The following is a 17206-nucleotide window of genomic DNA, read 5'->3' as shown; positions in this document are numbered from 1 at the left end:
TTAGTAAGATCAGAGATGAGAACTGCAGAATGGAATGAAAAGGGGTTCAAGGATAACACTAGCAAAAATACCACTCTATTTTGGGTATATGTCAAACTTCAACAATCAATCAATTTGATTTAAAGTGCAGAATCGCCATGCAGCATGTTCCCAACACACCAAAACTACAAAAATGAATACATAGAACAAAGCATACAGCCAGCAAATATAATAATGTACAATAAAAAAACAATCAATCATAATACAACTAACTTTACCGCCTGAAAGGGTTGATTTGAATCCAAAACCACGATCTGTCCTTAACCAAACAGCCGTGTTCTCTAAACATAAACAAAAACAAATGAATAAAAAAGCACTGAAGGCAAAACCTCTCCCATGTGTATTTCATCCGCCTCTGTTTGGTTCGTTTGGAAGCTGCGGTGATCTGATTGGCCGGCCCTCGCACATTGTGGGAGGGGCTCAATTTAGGGTCTCGCGGACGCACCGCTCGTGTGTTATGAAGGCAGTGACAGCATGGAGTCACGCCGTCCGGGAAGTCGAAGCGCTACAAGATATCAAGCAGAGGCAACTTTTTAACTGAAGACTCTTGCGCAGCGCGTGCATCGATATCAAACACGGTCGATACGTATTTTAATATCGATAGAAAAAAAGAAGTGGTATCCTGTTATGGGGGCTCGCGACTCATAGCGAAAATGAACTCACCGGACAGGTGCGTTGACAGGTTAATTAACAGATAGGCTTTGCTGTGACGTCGCATCTTTAAATGCGCTTGTTATTGATTTGAAATTGGCGATAGCAGTTGATATATATTTAAGAAATGGAGCATAAACAGTATTTGTCGTGTGGAAGTGAGTCGTCGTCGTCCGGTTCAAACACCCTGTCAGAGGGAGAAGAAATGACGCCGGAGCTGGACGTCAAAGTTGCCGGAGATGATGCTCACAACTCGGACTGCGAGAGTGTCAACGAGGCGGAGGAAGACAAGGAGACACCGAGGGACGAGGAGAGTGAAGACGAAGACGAAAAGGTAAACACACACACACACACACACACACACACACACACACACACACGCATTACTGCAATGTGAGGTGAAAACTCAAACTGCATGGGTTTTATTTTGAATTTGAGGCGTGCCAGTAGTCCTTTTTAAACGCCTCCGTGGTCGGTAATAGACTTCCATTAATTAATCTCCTGCTGTCAAAATATTTGTAAACAAGCACCTGCATGAGCTCGTGTTTGGTTTGGGTTTTGCACACGTCATGAAGTCAGTGCAGCTCACAGTCCCAGGAATGATTCATGCTGTGAGCTTCTTAAGACGTCATGCACTCTATTATTATTATTATTATTATTATTAATAATATGCTCTTGAGTCTCTCAGGACATATGCATGTGAACTGCTGCTCTGCTTGCAGTGAGATGAGTCACCTGTAGTAGATGTTTGTCTTAATGGTGCTAATAATACATGATTCCCTAATTTTACAGCCTCAATTTGTGCCTCTCAGGTTTTACTGTCATTGCTGCAAACGTATTGAAAAAAAAATCCGCTTCACGAAGGAAAGATTTTCCGAAGTTTCCTTATCCAAAACAAAATGGTAGCCAGACATACTGTGTGTGTGTTGTTGCTCAATTTGTACAACATGAACAAAAATATTTTAAAATGAATGCCAGTTGTCTAATACAACAGTCCTGCGCAGAATGTTGTATTAATAAAGGTAGTAATTAGTTTTACAGGTACTTTTAGAGGCTGCAGTTTGTGGTGCTGTTGAATTGTATTGCATGTTATTGAAACGGTATTTCTAATATTTTGTCCACCCCATTTATATCAATGAAGGTATACCGAATATAAGACACACCACTCGGTGTAAAACAGCAGAATTCAACAGCACCAGAAACGGCAGCATCTCTGAAACTATTCTTCAATGAAACACCTTCACAAGGAATGCAAGGGTACATGAGAGGCTCATACTGGGGCAAGTAGACACACTGATATTATAAAGGGGGGGTGCTGTTATTGTGGCGGTGTTCATTCAGGAAACAGATGGAGAAAATGAGGAAGACAAAGATTCACTCAGCCTTTTATTTTAAAGCACTTCACAGACTGGTTGGACTGGCTCAGACGAGCGTGATGCAGCCTGATGCCTGCAAGGGTGCGTTTGAGAAACTGCCTGACCTGCAAACACGACTCATCCAAAAAGCACAACATCATGCATGAGTTCAGGCTGTGGGTGTGGCAGTCTGTCATCTATTATAAAGTCTAATGCAAGCAGTGGGAGAATACAGAAGATTGTGCAACGTTATGTATTACTTCACACTTTTCCTCGTGTGTGTTTTGGGAGATTCAACGTTCCAAAGTGTTGCAGTGAGCTAATCTACATTTTGGCGCGACACATGCCTCAAAATATCGTAATAACTCTTTTTGTCGTGGAAGTTGGAATTGCACAGACAGGACTCACAAAAAGAATCCGTTTGTTTCTCCTCACTGCGACTGTTAAAACCAGTATTTGTAAGTGTATCAGACTCCCCAGCAATCACATACCACTGGCTCTTGACTAATTTGGGTTGGCTGAGTCACAGTTTGACAGACCATTAGCGAAATAGAAGTGAGGCGCAGACAAATACCGGCCTCTTTTATTAGAACAGTGTTGTTTTCCCCCGTGGTTGTGCTGAAATCAAACCAAAAGTTAAGCAGACTTCAAAAGCCAGAGCAGCTTCTATTGGATGAACCTTGTCCCCCTTTTCTCCTCCTGAGCCCTTTTTGGAAAGGTCAGTCTGAAGTCCATTTAAAACCACTGGCCTCTCTGTACTTGGCCACAGAAGACGAAATGTAATTTGACCCGTTTTTACTGCACTAAATCATCACGTCACTGGCCAAAACACCTCAAAGTAGGTAAGCTGACCTTCTGGCGAAGAGCCGCCTTGCAGTGGAATTACTACAGGGATAATCGGGGAAAGCCGACCTTTGCCCTGCGTTAAAGAAGGAAAGTCTTCTGAGGACTCGCATGACGTCTCCTTTCCAGACTTAGCCTCGGCCAGTGCTTCAAGGAGTGAGACGCGTCCTGCGGTGGCGCTTCATGGAGTTTTTTAGTGTTTATTTCAGTGTGTGTGTGCTGCGTCTTTGTCCATCCAAGACATGCGAATCAGTCCAGCGTGGTGGGATGTGACTGAGAACGCGTAATCCTTTCATCCATCCACAGGATAAGATGGCAGCAATAGACTGAAATAGGAAGCACAGTGCATTGCAAGCTAGAGGTTGCTGTGCATTATGACATTTTATTCCAGCAAAAGGGCCAAACGTTCATTGGTTCCAGCTTCTCAATTGTGAGTATTTATCGTTGTTGCTTTTCTCTGTTTTATATCGTTGTGAATTTAATATCGTTGGACTGTTGGTCGGACAAAACAAGCAATTTCAAGACTTGCGGAACATTGTGGCTGATATTTTCTGACATTTTCTAGTCTGGCTACACCTTACGATCATTTTCATGATTGGTGAATCTGCTGATTCATGCCCCCACAATCAATATTCTGAACAAAGGCGTGTCTGCGCCGTGAGCGTTCTTCAAGTTTACTAGATCCACCGTCTCTCAGGAGCTGAAGTGGAATTCCAACATGGACACCCAAAGCCCCAGCAGAGGATTTACTTCCTTCAACCTGCCTCAAGAGCCGCTCATCCAGTTTCACTCTGCAATTATCCCGTCTGCTCTGTGAACATCCATCACTGTGCGGTTTGGATTCCCCCGCCGCGCTGCAGAACCACCAGACAGTTTCTTCCTGCAGGGCAGGACAGTTAAATCAGTCATACGACAGCAATATTATTCACAAGTACAATATGTATTTCACAGTTTAAATACTCTCTGTTCTTCAACATGCTTATATCATCACTAGCAATATCAATTTGGGCATCGCTGCAACACTAAACCCAAAATATATTTAATTCACGATAACGTATGACAAAAACAATCCTCATTTTTGAAAAGCTGGAACCAGAGAATATTTGGCAGCTCTAGTCCAATTTAAAAAAACGTTTTACGAGCGGGATTTAATCTAAGTAATTAAATAGGATTCATGGTGTCAAAGCACTGTTTTGATCCTCATGCCGGGCACATGTTTGAACATGACGTGAGGCTTTATTTTCTGCTTTAGTTGCACAAATGACTGTTATAAATCATTGTAGATTTGAGATAATGCTGCTTGCCAAGGTACACAATCTGTCAGTGTGTTAATCATTGTATTCCTTGTCTATATATGTCCTGCTGCTTTTATATCCCCCATAATCATAAATCCTCTGTTCCCATACTTTATCATCGCTACCTCTTGTGTTGTGATAGCGGAGTATGGGAACTGCCAGTCTGTTGTGCTTAATCACACCATTTCCTATTTGGTTTTCTTACATTTATGTTTGCTGCTGGAACAACAAATCCTCGTATTCCCACAGAGGATCCCATTTTGTTAAGCCTTAAATGTTACACCTTCAGCCAAAACACAAACCAGCATCCCCACCACGGTATGAAAAGTAATAATAACAGTCCTGCAGATGTTTGTGTAGCACAGTAGTCACTTGACGGTCGGGTGGATTATCTTCAGTGCACAGAGCGAGCACCAACATCAACTGAAGGACTTCCTCAGTGGTGGGGTGACATGGAAAGTGCATTGCGTCATGCACAGCCCATGCCACCCAAGAACGCGGGTAAAGTTTTTTTTTTAAAGCGGATTTACTCGATATTTTCAACAATGTAAGAAATGAGAACGTGAAAACAACATGAAAGGGGTCGTTAGTAATCTGCAGCTGGGACGTGATGAAAAATAGCCTCTTGGCTAACTCTGGCACATTTACAGCAATGTTTTATTAATGTGCACTATCCCTACTAAATAATCCAATAAATGAAAAAACAAGCCCCCAACTATAAAGAAGAGCAGCACTAAATGGTTTGAGCAGCCCTTTAGGATCAGACCTGCTTTATGCCGTCCCAAAGTACCGCACTGTCAAACTGATCTAGTCTGTGTTTGCTCATCTTATGCAATAGTGTGACCAGTCATACTTTACACACGTGTTGTCTGGGGCTATGCCAGACTCAGACAGCAGTTCATTCATTGTATTGATATACTGATGGAGCATCTTTCCTACAATCAGTCCCTGTTCTCAGCTGTATTGGGCTGGATAGCACTTAACAGGCACCAGTATCCTTAAAGGTGCATTATACAGGATCATTAGTCAGAGCAATACTTTGCAGCAAACAACTATTTGCTGTGTAAAGATATAGAGGAGTCTGCCTGAGCAGAGAATGAAGTTCCCTCTGTGTGTTTTGTAATCCGAGCTTCTTTTGCATGTGAGCGTGCCCCAGTGGCTAGCTCATGGCCGCTGCCATGCACAGTACCGCACACTGTTAGCTCTGTTAGCGCTGTTGCTCTTAGCACTGTTAGCTTCTTTGACGAAACAAGTCTCCGGAGGTTGTGCTTTAATAAGCGTTACCAATGGCTGACTTGAAGTCAAGAAATGCACATTCATCAGTTTAAAACTCTGCAGTTTATTTTGGTGCAATGTTTCCATGCGTTGTGTTGATGACGCTTCGAGTGCTTAGAAAGCTGGGACTTTTTTTGAGAGATCAAAAGTATTTTGAGAACAAGAATGGACAAGTAAAATGTTGAAACCTGAGGCTAGTTGCTGGGTTGGGCGTTGATGCGCTTAGTATCAGGAAACTGTCTGTGCTGGCAAACAATGACGTCGGTGCTCATTGATGTCGGATGAAGGGAAAACCCAGCGGGACTTTGGTTATGGGAGATATTTTAACAAAAATGAAAAGATCAAATCTTCGTTGGGTATTCTTAATTAAATTCTTAATTTTAAACAATCAAGTCACGCTGTTGGTCTATTTCCTTTCTGCATCCTCTTTCTCAATCACACATGAGCCTCCGGTTTATTCCACGAGGACCTGGTGAAGTCATGCATTGCACCAGTGCTCTTTCTGCATCAATATTTGCTTCCGTTTGACAACATTTAACGCTCTCTTTATTCAACGGCTCAGTTCCCGTGCTGTGCCCCGAAATAAGCGGCCATTTATTTCGTCAGGCTGCCAGTCAGGGTTATTAGAGGGACATCCAGTGGCAGTGCATGCTTTGTGGCAAAGAGGATTAACACAATCTGGTTAAGACTCTTTTCACTCCTATTGTGGACTTGTGGTCTTTCCAGGATCCGCCTCTGATCTCTGACTCTTCTTCGCTGACCTTTTGTACGCGTGAACGTTTGCGTTTAATCTACAGTTCTGGATGTCTGAGCATTCGAAGTGATACAGGAGCTTCAGTTTGTTGATATCGAAACATGTCTCTGGGTCGGAATTCCCCTTCATGTCAGTGGACATCATCGGAGGGAAGCAAGGTGAGAGACTCCAGCAGGTTGACTGGATTAGAAACTAGGGGGAACGTAAAGCTCCTGTAATGTATTCCATAATGTATTTATTTCTTATCGTAGCGTGTATGAAAATGATTTTGACTTGATTTTAATGGTTGTGAATGAACACACTTTCACGGTAAATAAGTAGGAAGAAGGTCATGTAGCAAATCAGACTGTAATATCTCTACGAGTTTTACTTTTCACTGACCTCCAGTCACACACTGTTGCCACAACTGTTGAGACATTTCATATCAGTAACGAGATTATGAAGTCAAACAAACATATCATTTACTCTTTCCTGACATTTCTTTCAAACATGATTCCCGGCTGACTCTGGAGACGTTTCTCTTTTTAATGAACGAGTAGGGCTCCAATGAGATTCCTGTAAAAACAACCGCATGTCCAATGTTTCATGGTTGAATCAGAGACACAAAAACAACCCTTCTTGTTCCCAGATGCACAACGTGTTCGGTACACCACATTTTATGGAATGCATACAATAAGCCTCTAAGGCCAGAATAAACCCCCCCCCCGTGACTTCCTTGGTGGAAGACGTAACGCATGGTTTGATCCTTTACATGCGGAAGATAAGAAATCGTCCCAGTCGTATGAAATTGGGGAAGGAAAGCACCGCTGTATTTTTCCAACTGTAGATCACGTCAACACAGGAAACGCAATTCCCCTGTGAGAGCACACAAAGTGCAAACGCTGAGACCCAAAGGTTTTCTTTCGCTAACGAAGGGACAGCGTCCATGTAAGGAGAAAAATGAAGTGTCCGTCTGGTGACGGAAATGTGGAAAACCCTCGTACAGTTATTTGGATTTTAGCCGTGAGACTTTAAAGTGTGCTGTTTACCCACATGAGCAAACGCTTGAGATCCTCAGAGCAGAGGGCAAAGGAAGAGTGGAATTCGGGGAGAGTTGAAGTAGACAGATGTTGGGTGACGAGGTCGGCCAGAACATAGTTTTCTCTACTGCAGTTGACCCTGAGAAAAAGGCAGATGAGCATGTTCCCCATCTCAAGAGTTCATCGAGTACGGTTCACAAAGATGGAAGCATTGCAGGAATTGACCATCGCAATCACAATCACACCAGATGTTTGTTTTGTAGGCTACTAAAAATGAAATGAGAAATGTTTCAATTTACAGCAACAATCCCCCCCCCCCTTAATAAAAAAAACCCGCACCTCTCCGTTCCCCTCGCCTCCGATTCCTCTCTCTCCCTCCCTCTCCTCTTTTACGACTGATAGCTTCAGATGTCCCACCTGACAGTTTCCCCGATTTCCGCCAGTTTAGCATATTTGCATGAATGTTGCTGAATGCATGAAGTTCGCTGTTAGCTGACGCTAGCTGCACAAGCTAGGCTGGCTAGCGTGTACGACTGGCGGCAGGCGGCAAGACTGCCGGAAGGAGCTCAAGTGCATTTATTAAATTGCATGTTTTTAATTTTAAATCTTACAAAGGGACTTTTTATAATTCATGTTTTTATTTTGTGAAAAATCCCACTTTTTAAATTACATTTTTTTTTAAATATTTAATATTATTACACCATCAGACCGCCATTACACTTTTCCTCTCGCGCACCCCCTAGAGGCAGCTCGCGCACCCCCAGGGTCTCATAGTCACTAATGTGGAAAACTGCTTTGAAACTTACTAGAATGGGGTAAAATGTAATATGTTTACCATCCCACACTTGTGGACTTGTGTGTTTTGTGCTGTTTTATTCAGTGTATTTGATGTTCTGTGGTTGTTTTTTCTCCTACCTGCCCTACATGACAACGGGCTCCCTGCAAAAATATGACAATAACAAATAAAAAAAAGCCCAGTTGGCTGAGATAGCAAAATACCAACCCTGATGAAGGGAGATTATGTAACAGCACTCTGCTGCTGAAGGCAACAACATGGACATCTACATACTTTGGTTTTAAAAGCTTTTTTTTAGGTCTTTGTATTTCAGTGTAGAGTCTCAACTGTTTCTGAGAAAATTAATATTTATCGCTGGAAACCGATGATAGAGGGGGTTCTCGATGGTCATCTTTAAGTTTCATTCCCGGTACAAATGCTCAGTCAGCTGTATGTTGGCATGCATGGAAAGTGAGCGATGACTCGCATATTCATGTTATTCTCAGTTGTAGATGAGACAAGGATGTGAAAGAGAAACAATGGCAGGGCGAGCGAGGACTGGAACGAGTGTGAAGGCTCTTGATGTATGGGGTCTGTCTTCCTGCTGTATTGTAAGTGTGTTCTCATTGTGTCTTAGCAACCAAAGACAGACACTAATGACACTTTGTTCCCGTCTGGAAAAGGTTCCTCTCATCCATCTCAGTGAAATGATAAACGGCACTTTAATATCCCGGAGTGTCAATGCGTTTGCTAATTCTCACTTTGTGCAACTGCTTTAGATTTATTTTATTTAATGAGGAAATCATGACTTAACTCTCTTCACCTTTGTAATGCAGAACCATGCAAACTGGAGAAGTATACAATAACAATAAGTATACAATAACAACAATGCAATAGTGGGGGAAGAAATATTGAAATTGGTGTTTATGTGTTTGCACTTGAGCTGTTTTCGTAGCCAAGCCTCGTGCTGCCGTAGCGTAGTGCACACACAAGCATTGCTTGGGCTGTTGCAGTGTTTCTTCCTAGACTTTGAGGACGATGTCCCCGTGTGCCGCCTCGCGTTAGCTGCTCTTTCATCCTTCAATCTGCCTTTTGTAGGATCTACAACTCCTCCTGCTGTTCTGTCCTTTTGATTGTAAGTTTGTTTCGGTAGCTGTGTATTGTTTGTGTTTGGCATACAAAAAGTGTCTTTCGCTGCCGCAAATGTACGTAGTCTTGACTGGTAAACGTAAACAGCTGGAGTAAAACTTGTAACGAGTGTTTGCTCTCAGCAAACTCTTTCTCTTGCACATTGTTGATTCCCTTTTTTCTGGTTCTGGCTCTTTCAGTTTCCATCGTTCAACTGGTTCTTTAATGACTCTCTTTAATAGCCAGATAGTTTTCTCAGGAGTTAGAGACGGAGCTTAAAGATAGTTAGTCGTGGATTTGCAGGTACCGCTTGGTCAGAAACGCTAATGCTGATGTTCCTCTATAACTGCTGGATGTTAAAATAGGTAACTGTTTGCTACTAAGTTCAACTTTAACAGTGATGAGTTTTGTGTTCCTAACTTGTTTCCGCTGCCTCCAAGTGCCCAAAGACATCAGTAACTGCAGGTTTGATGTCTTAGTTATTGGCATAAAATGCATTATTTTCATGCACTTTTGAGTCAGAGGAAGTGTTGTTTCGTGCTCAGCGGATATTGTGGTCAACACGATGCCGTAAACCACAGGGGCGTCAGGATGCAATCAAAGGGACAGGCTTGTTTTGTAAATATTAACGGCAAATAAACCAAAACACACCAACATAGAATACATTATTAAATTGTGTGTCAAACATTCTTTATACAGGTTCAGGTTGCCTCATCTTTCAGTTGGTAAACACAACCGACTTTGTGTGTTGTGCAGTCCGCCTTCTTTGTTTCTCTTGTGCTTTGACAACAGAGGGTTGTTGGTACTGTCCACTGTGTGTGTGTGTGTGTGTGTGCGTGTGTGTGTGTGTGCGTGTGTGTGTGGAGGCGGGAGGGCCAGCTCAGGTTTGATCTTGCTCTCAGGATCCGTGCGCGGCTCTCTGCTGCATGAGGGAGGACCGGTAGGTGAAAGGGCTCTGGCAGCTGCCAAAACATCAGTGTGTGTGTGTGTATGCACACAGAGCGCTAACTGTTACTGGCTTCACTGTAGCGCTTTCCATGTGATCAAGTTGGCATTTGAAGCACTGACGCCCACTTTTAACATCAATGCAGATGTTTTGGACCTAATGACGGAGCGAACTTATACATCGCTTGAATTCAGATATGCGTGGAACAGGAAATGTGTCTTTACTGATCACCCAGATGATTGTATCATAATTGGCTGATAATGATTGCCAAGCTCAGCGGACCAAAACAAATGAGAAACTCTGTTCAGCTTTGGCAGCCCTCCACAGGTTTTCTGTTTTCTGTGTCAAGAGGATGAAGGCAAAAGGCTCATGCAGTGTGTTTGTGTGTGTTGGGTTTAAATCTGTCTGATTGTACTGTGTGTGCTGCCTCACTGGTGATTCCAAGTAAGCAGCAAGTATTTACCTCATGGTCCTGTGAAAGGTAAAAGCATCACATACTGCCCCTCAAGTAGCTATGTCTTTTCTTTTCTTCTTAAAATATCGATTGATTTATATTCCATGTTTGCGTAGTCAAGTGAAACCTCAGACTTTAGCCCAGCACACAGATGCAACTTCTGATCGTCTTACTTCCTTTTATGAGTTGAAAGTCAACTTGTAGTGATATCTAAAATAATGTGATCTTCATGTAAAGCACAACAAAACAGAAATATTACATTCATTCTCTTGTCTTTTTTTTTTTTTACACAATAATGAAAACACAAAATTCCTCAAAGAAAATAAAATCAGCACAGAGCCTAATTAGTTGCCATGTGAATCAAATGGAGAGTTCCTTATCTCTAGAGCATCTTCTGCTATCGCTACTTTAGAAGTGACGGAGGGAGATCTGAGCTGAGAGGTAATGCATGTTCCAACTCCCGGCTAATGGTTTCTTTTCCTTTCATCGTGTGTGTGTGTGTGTGTGTGTGTGAGTGTGTGAGAGCTCACAGATCACACAGGTTTGTAGACGCATGCACAGATATATCACACACAGCGTCTCAGAGGAACAATGGACGGCACTGTTGCAGAGCTCGGACATGTCGGGGTCATGAGATCTTGATGTCGGAGTGTCTATTTGTGCTGAAGGCGGAGCCGCAAAATATCAACGGCCTCATGATTTTAGAAGTGATGACTGAAGATCAACTTCATTGCATAGCATTCTGCGTTTTTGCTATTCGGAGAAGCGTTACTTTGATTTCGGTCTGTGCGGAGTCACACTTGCGCTACATTTCTATCGTCGTGGAGAGGTCGAGCCACCCCGCAAAGAATTGGTCTCCGTTGTCCTCGATTGTCCCGGGATCACGAGTCCTCCCGTAGAGGAGCAGAGAGGGTTTCCTTCCACAGAATGCTCTGAGCCATGTGTATCTTTGTGTTCTCAGGGAGGGCCTCTTCCTCACCACCGGGCATTGTTAGGTGGTCCGAGCTTCTTGTAAAGTAAATCTTCTCAGAATACAATCCGGTGCAACCTGTTTAATGTATTTATAACAGCCGTAGCTGTGGCAACCTTACAAGTCTTGCGTTGGTCGAGTGATTCATAAACTACATTTTGTGCTCAACTCTAAGCTGAACATCATTTTGAGAACAAATGGAGAATCTCCCTCCTAGAGATCATTGAAGAAGTTAAACCCTTAGAAGTTCCTGCGGTTCATGGATTTGTCATAGTTTTGTACATCATGCCTCCTTCGTGCACCGTTAAGTTGTGGTCCATTTCAACGGTTATTGTAACGACAGTATGCACAAAAAGCACACTGATGAAGGTCTAATGAGCTGAAATGTAGGCTTTCTTTGAACGACGCATAGAAGAATAACGACCTCATCCTTACCTGGTTATGAGAACAACTTCTGGATGCATTAAATGTATTTTATTTCTATCTTTTCCTCCAGTTGGACCACATCCTCTACCCTCCCTCCACCTACCTCAGGAAGTCCAGTAACCCCGAGTTGACTTACGGATTAAGTCCCGCCCTCAAATTCGGGCGACATCTCGGTGAGGATGGAAAAAACGTTCGGAGGCGGAGCCTTGGGGGAGGTCTCACAGGTAATCGCTTCACCAATGGTCTCCTCATTTTAGCTTTAGAGAACCACATCGATGCTTTTATACGTAACTAATGCCACTCCACTGCTTTTGATATACTTTAATGTTGCTACAATAAAAGCTTGAGTCCGCAAACTTGGCACCCACATGGTAAATGTGTGAAATAAGAGCTTCAATGGATTTAATCTACTTGGGAGGAGAGTTTGTCTTGGTTATATCATGGTTTCCTGCTGTTTATAGTGGAACTCCTGCACAGACAGATTCATCTTTACTGTCACTAATCTCAATGGAGCAATCGAAAAGTGCCGATTGCAATTTTCTTGGCGGCTGCAGAGTTTTTAAAAGTCAGATTTAGTCCGTTTCTTAGAACTATGAATGAGAGCAAGGCTCGGTGAAGTTCTTAATGTTATCCTTTTACTTTGTAAATGTCATCTATCGTGATTATTTGTGATACAAGTTGTTTGTGTTAATCTTCATAACATGAATGGCCACAAATCCACATGGATGCACCTTAATGGGGAATTAAATCCCCGAAATGATAATCCACAGTGAACATTTGTTCGTGTTTCTTACCTTTTCGTGGAGGAAATAGTTCCCTCAGGACATGCTTTGAAGTAAAACTGCACTTCAAATGTACGACTGTTTGCAGTTGCAGCTGGTAGTGATGAGCACTTGTCATCTGTCACTTACAACTGGCTCCGAGGAGAAAGCAGCAATGGCAGTGTCACACTTGGCAGTCCACAATTGAAAAGTGCATCAGAGATAAGTTTGACAAAGCCAAATAGGATTACATCATCATCTGCAAACGGCAGAGACGAGGACAGATGTCACCTAACTGGACGCCCTCCAGGCCTGTAGAGCATCATCTCAATCAGCATCTCTCTGTGCACCAAAAGAACGTATACTTTTCTCCTCATGCTGGTTTGTCAAAGCTGCCTTTGCTGGTTTGAAAGGGGGCGGGACACAGTTGGACAAAAGGTGACGTCGCATACGTCAGAGCACCAATCAGGATTTAGCCGTATTTGAAACAAACTGAGATTGTGGGGTTTTGAGCATCGAAGTTATGAGGTTGTAGTTTTGTGGGTTAAACTCTTGATAAATAAAAACTAAAGATGTACCCTGAACTTCAACTTTGACTCTTGTTTGTTTATTTAGCCATCAATATCTCACGTTAGTGGGAAACAAACTGCACAATCCAAGTTGTTGCAGCAACATTATTGACCTATAACTGTAAATGCATCACCAGATTGGCTGAAGTGTGGTCTGTGGAAACACCGGGGGTTACAAACATGTCCAATGGGTTTAGAGTTTCTGCAGCAACACTGAGTCTGTGGATATGAGGAAGAATACGTGAACCGACAAGCTGATCACTTTACTGTGTGCTGCCCACACAATGAAGCAGACTGCGTCCCTGTGATGAGGAATGTGTCAAGTCAGCAGAGAGCTATCCCCTTGGAATTGTAAAATTCACTGTGTGATGGTTTGAGGTTTAAGTCGGTAGTAAATCCTGCTGCACATACTGCACATCCAATTTACATCCAGGTTTCAGGAACAAGGGGATAGAGAAGCGCATTGCTCTCTGAGGTGTTCCGATACAGGTACCAGTATCAGAAATGCCTCCGATGTTGCCTAAAATGCTGGATCGGGTATCAGGGAGTGCGTTCTCATATCATCCATGAGCTCGTTTATGCTATACAGGAACAACAACGCGTTTGAGTCGCTACCCGATCCGTAACTACTGGCCGATCCGTACTGCACACGTGCAGACTGGTGCTACACGCCTGTGCTTCAGCATTCTTCTGCAGCCTCATCATTTTATCTTACAAATCTGTGTTGAGGAAAGCCAGTTGATGTTAGAATAACTGTATGGTTTCATTCTGCCTCTGGGTGAAGTCCAGTGAGTGTGGCTCACCTGAGAATAGATCCATGAATCCCTCTGGACAGTTGGAGGTGTGTTGCTCTGCTCATGTGACCGCAGCCTTGTTCACTTCCATTCAGACCGCTTTGGGGCCTTGAACGGCTCCTTGTGAGGTAGACGTTGAAGACCTTCACCTCGCTGATTAAAATGTTGACCTTTCCACAGTCGATGAAAGATTGTGTTTCCATCAGCTGCAGCTTTGAATGAATGCATTACCCTTTCACTAACTGGCCCACATAAACACAAGATGGATGAACAAACATCAGACGAAGGCAAATCAACTTCCATCAACTTGATTGTGCCGTTAAAGCCACGCGAGTGAGATTGGGTTTTCTCTCTGCTGTGGATTTCAGCACAACAACCTAATTGTTGTTTGAGTGCAGCTAGTCTGTGCTTGCAGCTGGAACAGCACTGGAGGGCAAATACTGTAATGGTTTAGACATGCTTTAACGTCACGAAAAACACAATCATTTACTATTTAAAGGTTCAACTTAAAAGTGAAAGTTAGACAAACCTATATTTCAGCCTCCTTATGAATTCACTCATGTAGCAGAGAAGTGAGGCTCAACCCCAGACTTTACAAACGTTATTCCTTTAGAATCGTGGTGGAAATGAATTGTCTCATAATTCCAATATGTTGGAATAAAAGCGCTTCATTCAGCTCATAATACAGTAAATAAAAGAGCTCTTGTGTTTCTAACCCCCCTGAGGAATGAAGAGTTTTCTCTCTGTGGGATGACGACAGTGTGGCAAAATAAAGTTTAAATGTTTTACGTCCTTGAGCCAGAAACTTGTTCGTTGGTGAATGTGGCCGGCTGAGTGAGAATAGATTACCTCTGCTCTGATACCTCTGGGATGAAACGCAGCGACGGCGCGCGTGGAGAGTTTTGATTTGGCCGGTTTATTTTCCGCATCATGATTCATGCAGGAGGGGTTTGCGTGAAACCGGGGCGTCTGCACAAGGCCGGGAACAGAGCGGTCTGACCTCATGAATACCTGCGTCGAATGTAGAAAGATAGTAATCTCCTCCTCCTCCTCTGTCCTGAAGCCTTCCTTTCACACAGTGTTGACTGGTGAAGAGAGATTTCCTTTATTCTGGGATGTGATGGGCATTAGTGAGGAAAGCTTTTGCCGGTAAGGAAGGAAGGACCGCAACTTTGCCTCCTCATCCTGTTTGGTTTCTCTTCGACTCTCTTGATTTTACTGCACAGTGCAATAACTGTAGCACAGTATGTGTCAGATTCATAGTTTGTTCTGCGTTTTGTTTTTGTCTTTGAGATTTAACATCTGTGGAGAGTGAGGAAGAAGGGGGCAGTGTTCAACTCATCCCTCTCCAGTTACAGTACAAAGGCAAACTGCTGCAGCTCCAAGCTGTTAATTCAATTTTTAAGTGTTTTTCGGGGCGTTTCATGCCTCGAGTTGAGTCGACAATAGAGGGTTGACAGAAAAGGGGGCAGTGACAGACTAGGCACTGAAATACAAGAAGGGTCTACAGCTGGACTCAAACCGGGGACTTGTCACGAAACTGTTTGCAGTGCAAGACATTTATAATGTACAAAATTCTAAATGGGTGTTTTTGAGTGACGTGCGTTTTACATCGCTCTCTCAGATTGTTATTGTTTCAGGAAATAAATGGATTTGCATCATGTGCAACTCTTCTTCTGTCAGGTTTTGCTGATTGTTAATCCTGCTCTCCGTCTCCTCGACTGTTTTACTCAAACAGGAAATGGAAATATACACGCATAGATAAAGGATGACAAGACTTCCACGAATGATTTCTCAATCCACGGAGTGCCAGCGCTGCAATAAGATCTGCTGATTCAGACGCTCGGGCTCCTTATGCTGCGTTTGAATCTTTGCGTTTCCTCCGAGGCGTTAGGATTAAAGAGAGCACATGAAAGGAGCATTTAGTGCCATCTAGCTGCCAGCCCTGGGAGCTGAAACAGGAGATTTTATTTTAGGTTATGACAGCCTGCCCGGGCTGCACAGGGTCAGAGGCTTTATCTTTAAACGCCGAAGAAGAGCAGACGGCTGGGACTGTCTTGTGTTACTGCTTTGTCATTTCACCTGTACTCCCTTACGACTGCACAGTGTTCAGATCCTTTGCTTAAAGTGGCAATTGAAAGTTTTCTGCTTTAACTTATCTTTATGAATTAAATTGTCTTCGGAGAAACTGCCAAAAGCGTGACACATGAACTGAACCTTGTCCTGTTGTTGCTCTGCAGGAAAGTACCTTCTCCTGCCCACATACCACCAGCAGACGGCATGGCAGCCGTCCTCCGACACCTCGAACCTGGTCCGTATGCGTTCCCTGAACCTCGGGAAGTCGGACCCCTCCCTCACCTCCAGCCTGGTGAGTACTTCCTCAACCGTTAACCCCGCCTCGCCATTCTGCTTTCTGCTCCCATTACCGCATCAAATAGTTGTGTTCGGTTTTAAGGGACTTTTTCCAACAGGTCACTTCCTCATAACGTTGTCTGAATACATGTAATTATACTTATCTTACAAGAGGATACTTCTTTCTGAAACAGATTCCTGGAGATCTTGTTGTCTCAGGAGTGAGATGCAATCGCAGGCAGCGGCTAATCCAATGCTGCGCAGCTATGAGTCATTCCCAAAATGTCCTCCCCATCAGTCAGAGGAAAGGTTAACGTAATAGAAGGCATGTGTGCATGAGTACGTGTATCTGTGCGGGGGATTTTACTGCAAACTGTGTATTTTGGTAACTGACGCAAACACCATTAGTGACCAGAAAAAGGCACTGTAGCCTGAACTCGAGCTCTCGCTCAGATGACATCATGCTGATCCTGTTTACAACAACACAATAATAACACGGTATGTGATCAAATATATCTGACCGAGCTCTGTACACTGGGGGGCGCTGGTGCATCTTCAGTGTTTAAAAGTAAGACGTGTGTCCTTGTGCTTTTGAAAGTCCCTTTGGTTATTTAGTGATTTAATACATGATCGTAACTGTCCTCCAGCTGATGTGTTGATTCAATTCGAAGTTTCATAACTCGATGACCTGAATGAGTCTTTGTGTTTTAATAATAATGCTCCACTGGTCGCCGAGAGGCGTTTATTGGACTCGCCAGCCTTCGCAGGAAGGTGAGAGCGTGAGCTCAGCTGCACAGCAG

General features: G+C 43.4%; 1 protein-coding gene across 1 annotated transcript in view; it reads left to right on the top strand.

Annotated features, from left to right (window-relative positions):
* Nucleotides 1-817: 817 nt before the first annotated feature.
* Nucleotides 818-17206, top strand: part of mast4 (microtubule associated serine/threonine kinase family member 4) — a gene marked incomplete at its 5' end in the record, with an annotated part of 71345 nt that continues 54956 nt past the window's right edge. The window contains 3 exon segments of the mRNA XM_079289667.1: nucleotides 818-1024; nucleotides 12001-12154; nucleotides 16295-16422. Coding sequence (XP_079145793.1) covers nucleotides 818-1024; nucleotides 12001-12154; nucleotides 16295-16422 — 489 coding nt within the window.

The sequence above is a fragment of the Melanostigma gelatinosum genome (genome assembly GCF_949748355.1).
Source record: "Melanostigma gelatinosum genome assembly, chromosome: 18".
Taxonomy (NCBI): domain Eukaryota; kingdom Metazoa; phylum Chordata; class Actinopteri; order Perciformes; family Zoarcidae; genus Melanostigma; species Melanostigma gelatinosum.
Note: the sequence above shows the minus strand (reverse complement) of the source record. Positions and strands in the feature narration are given on the sequence as shown.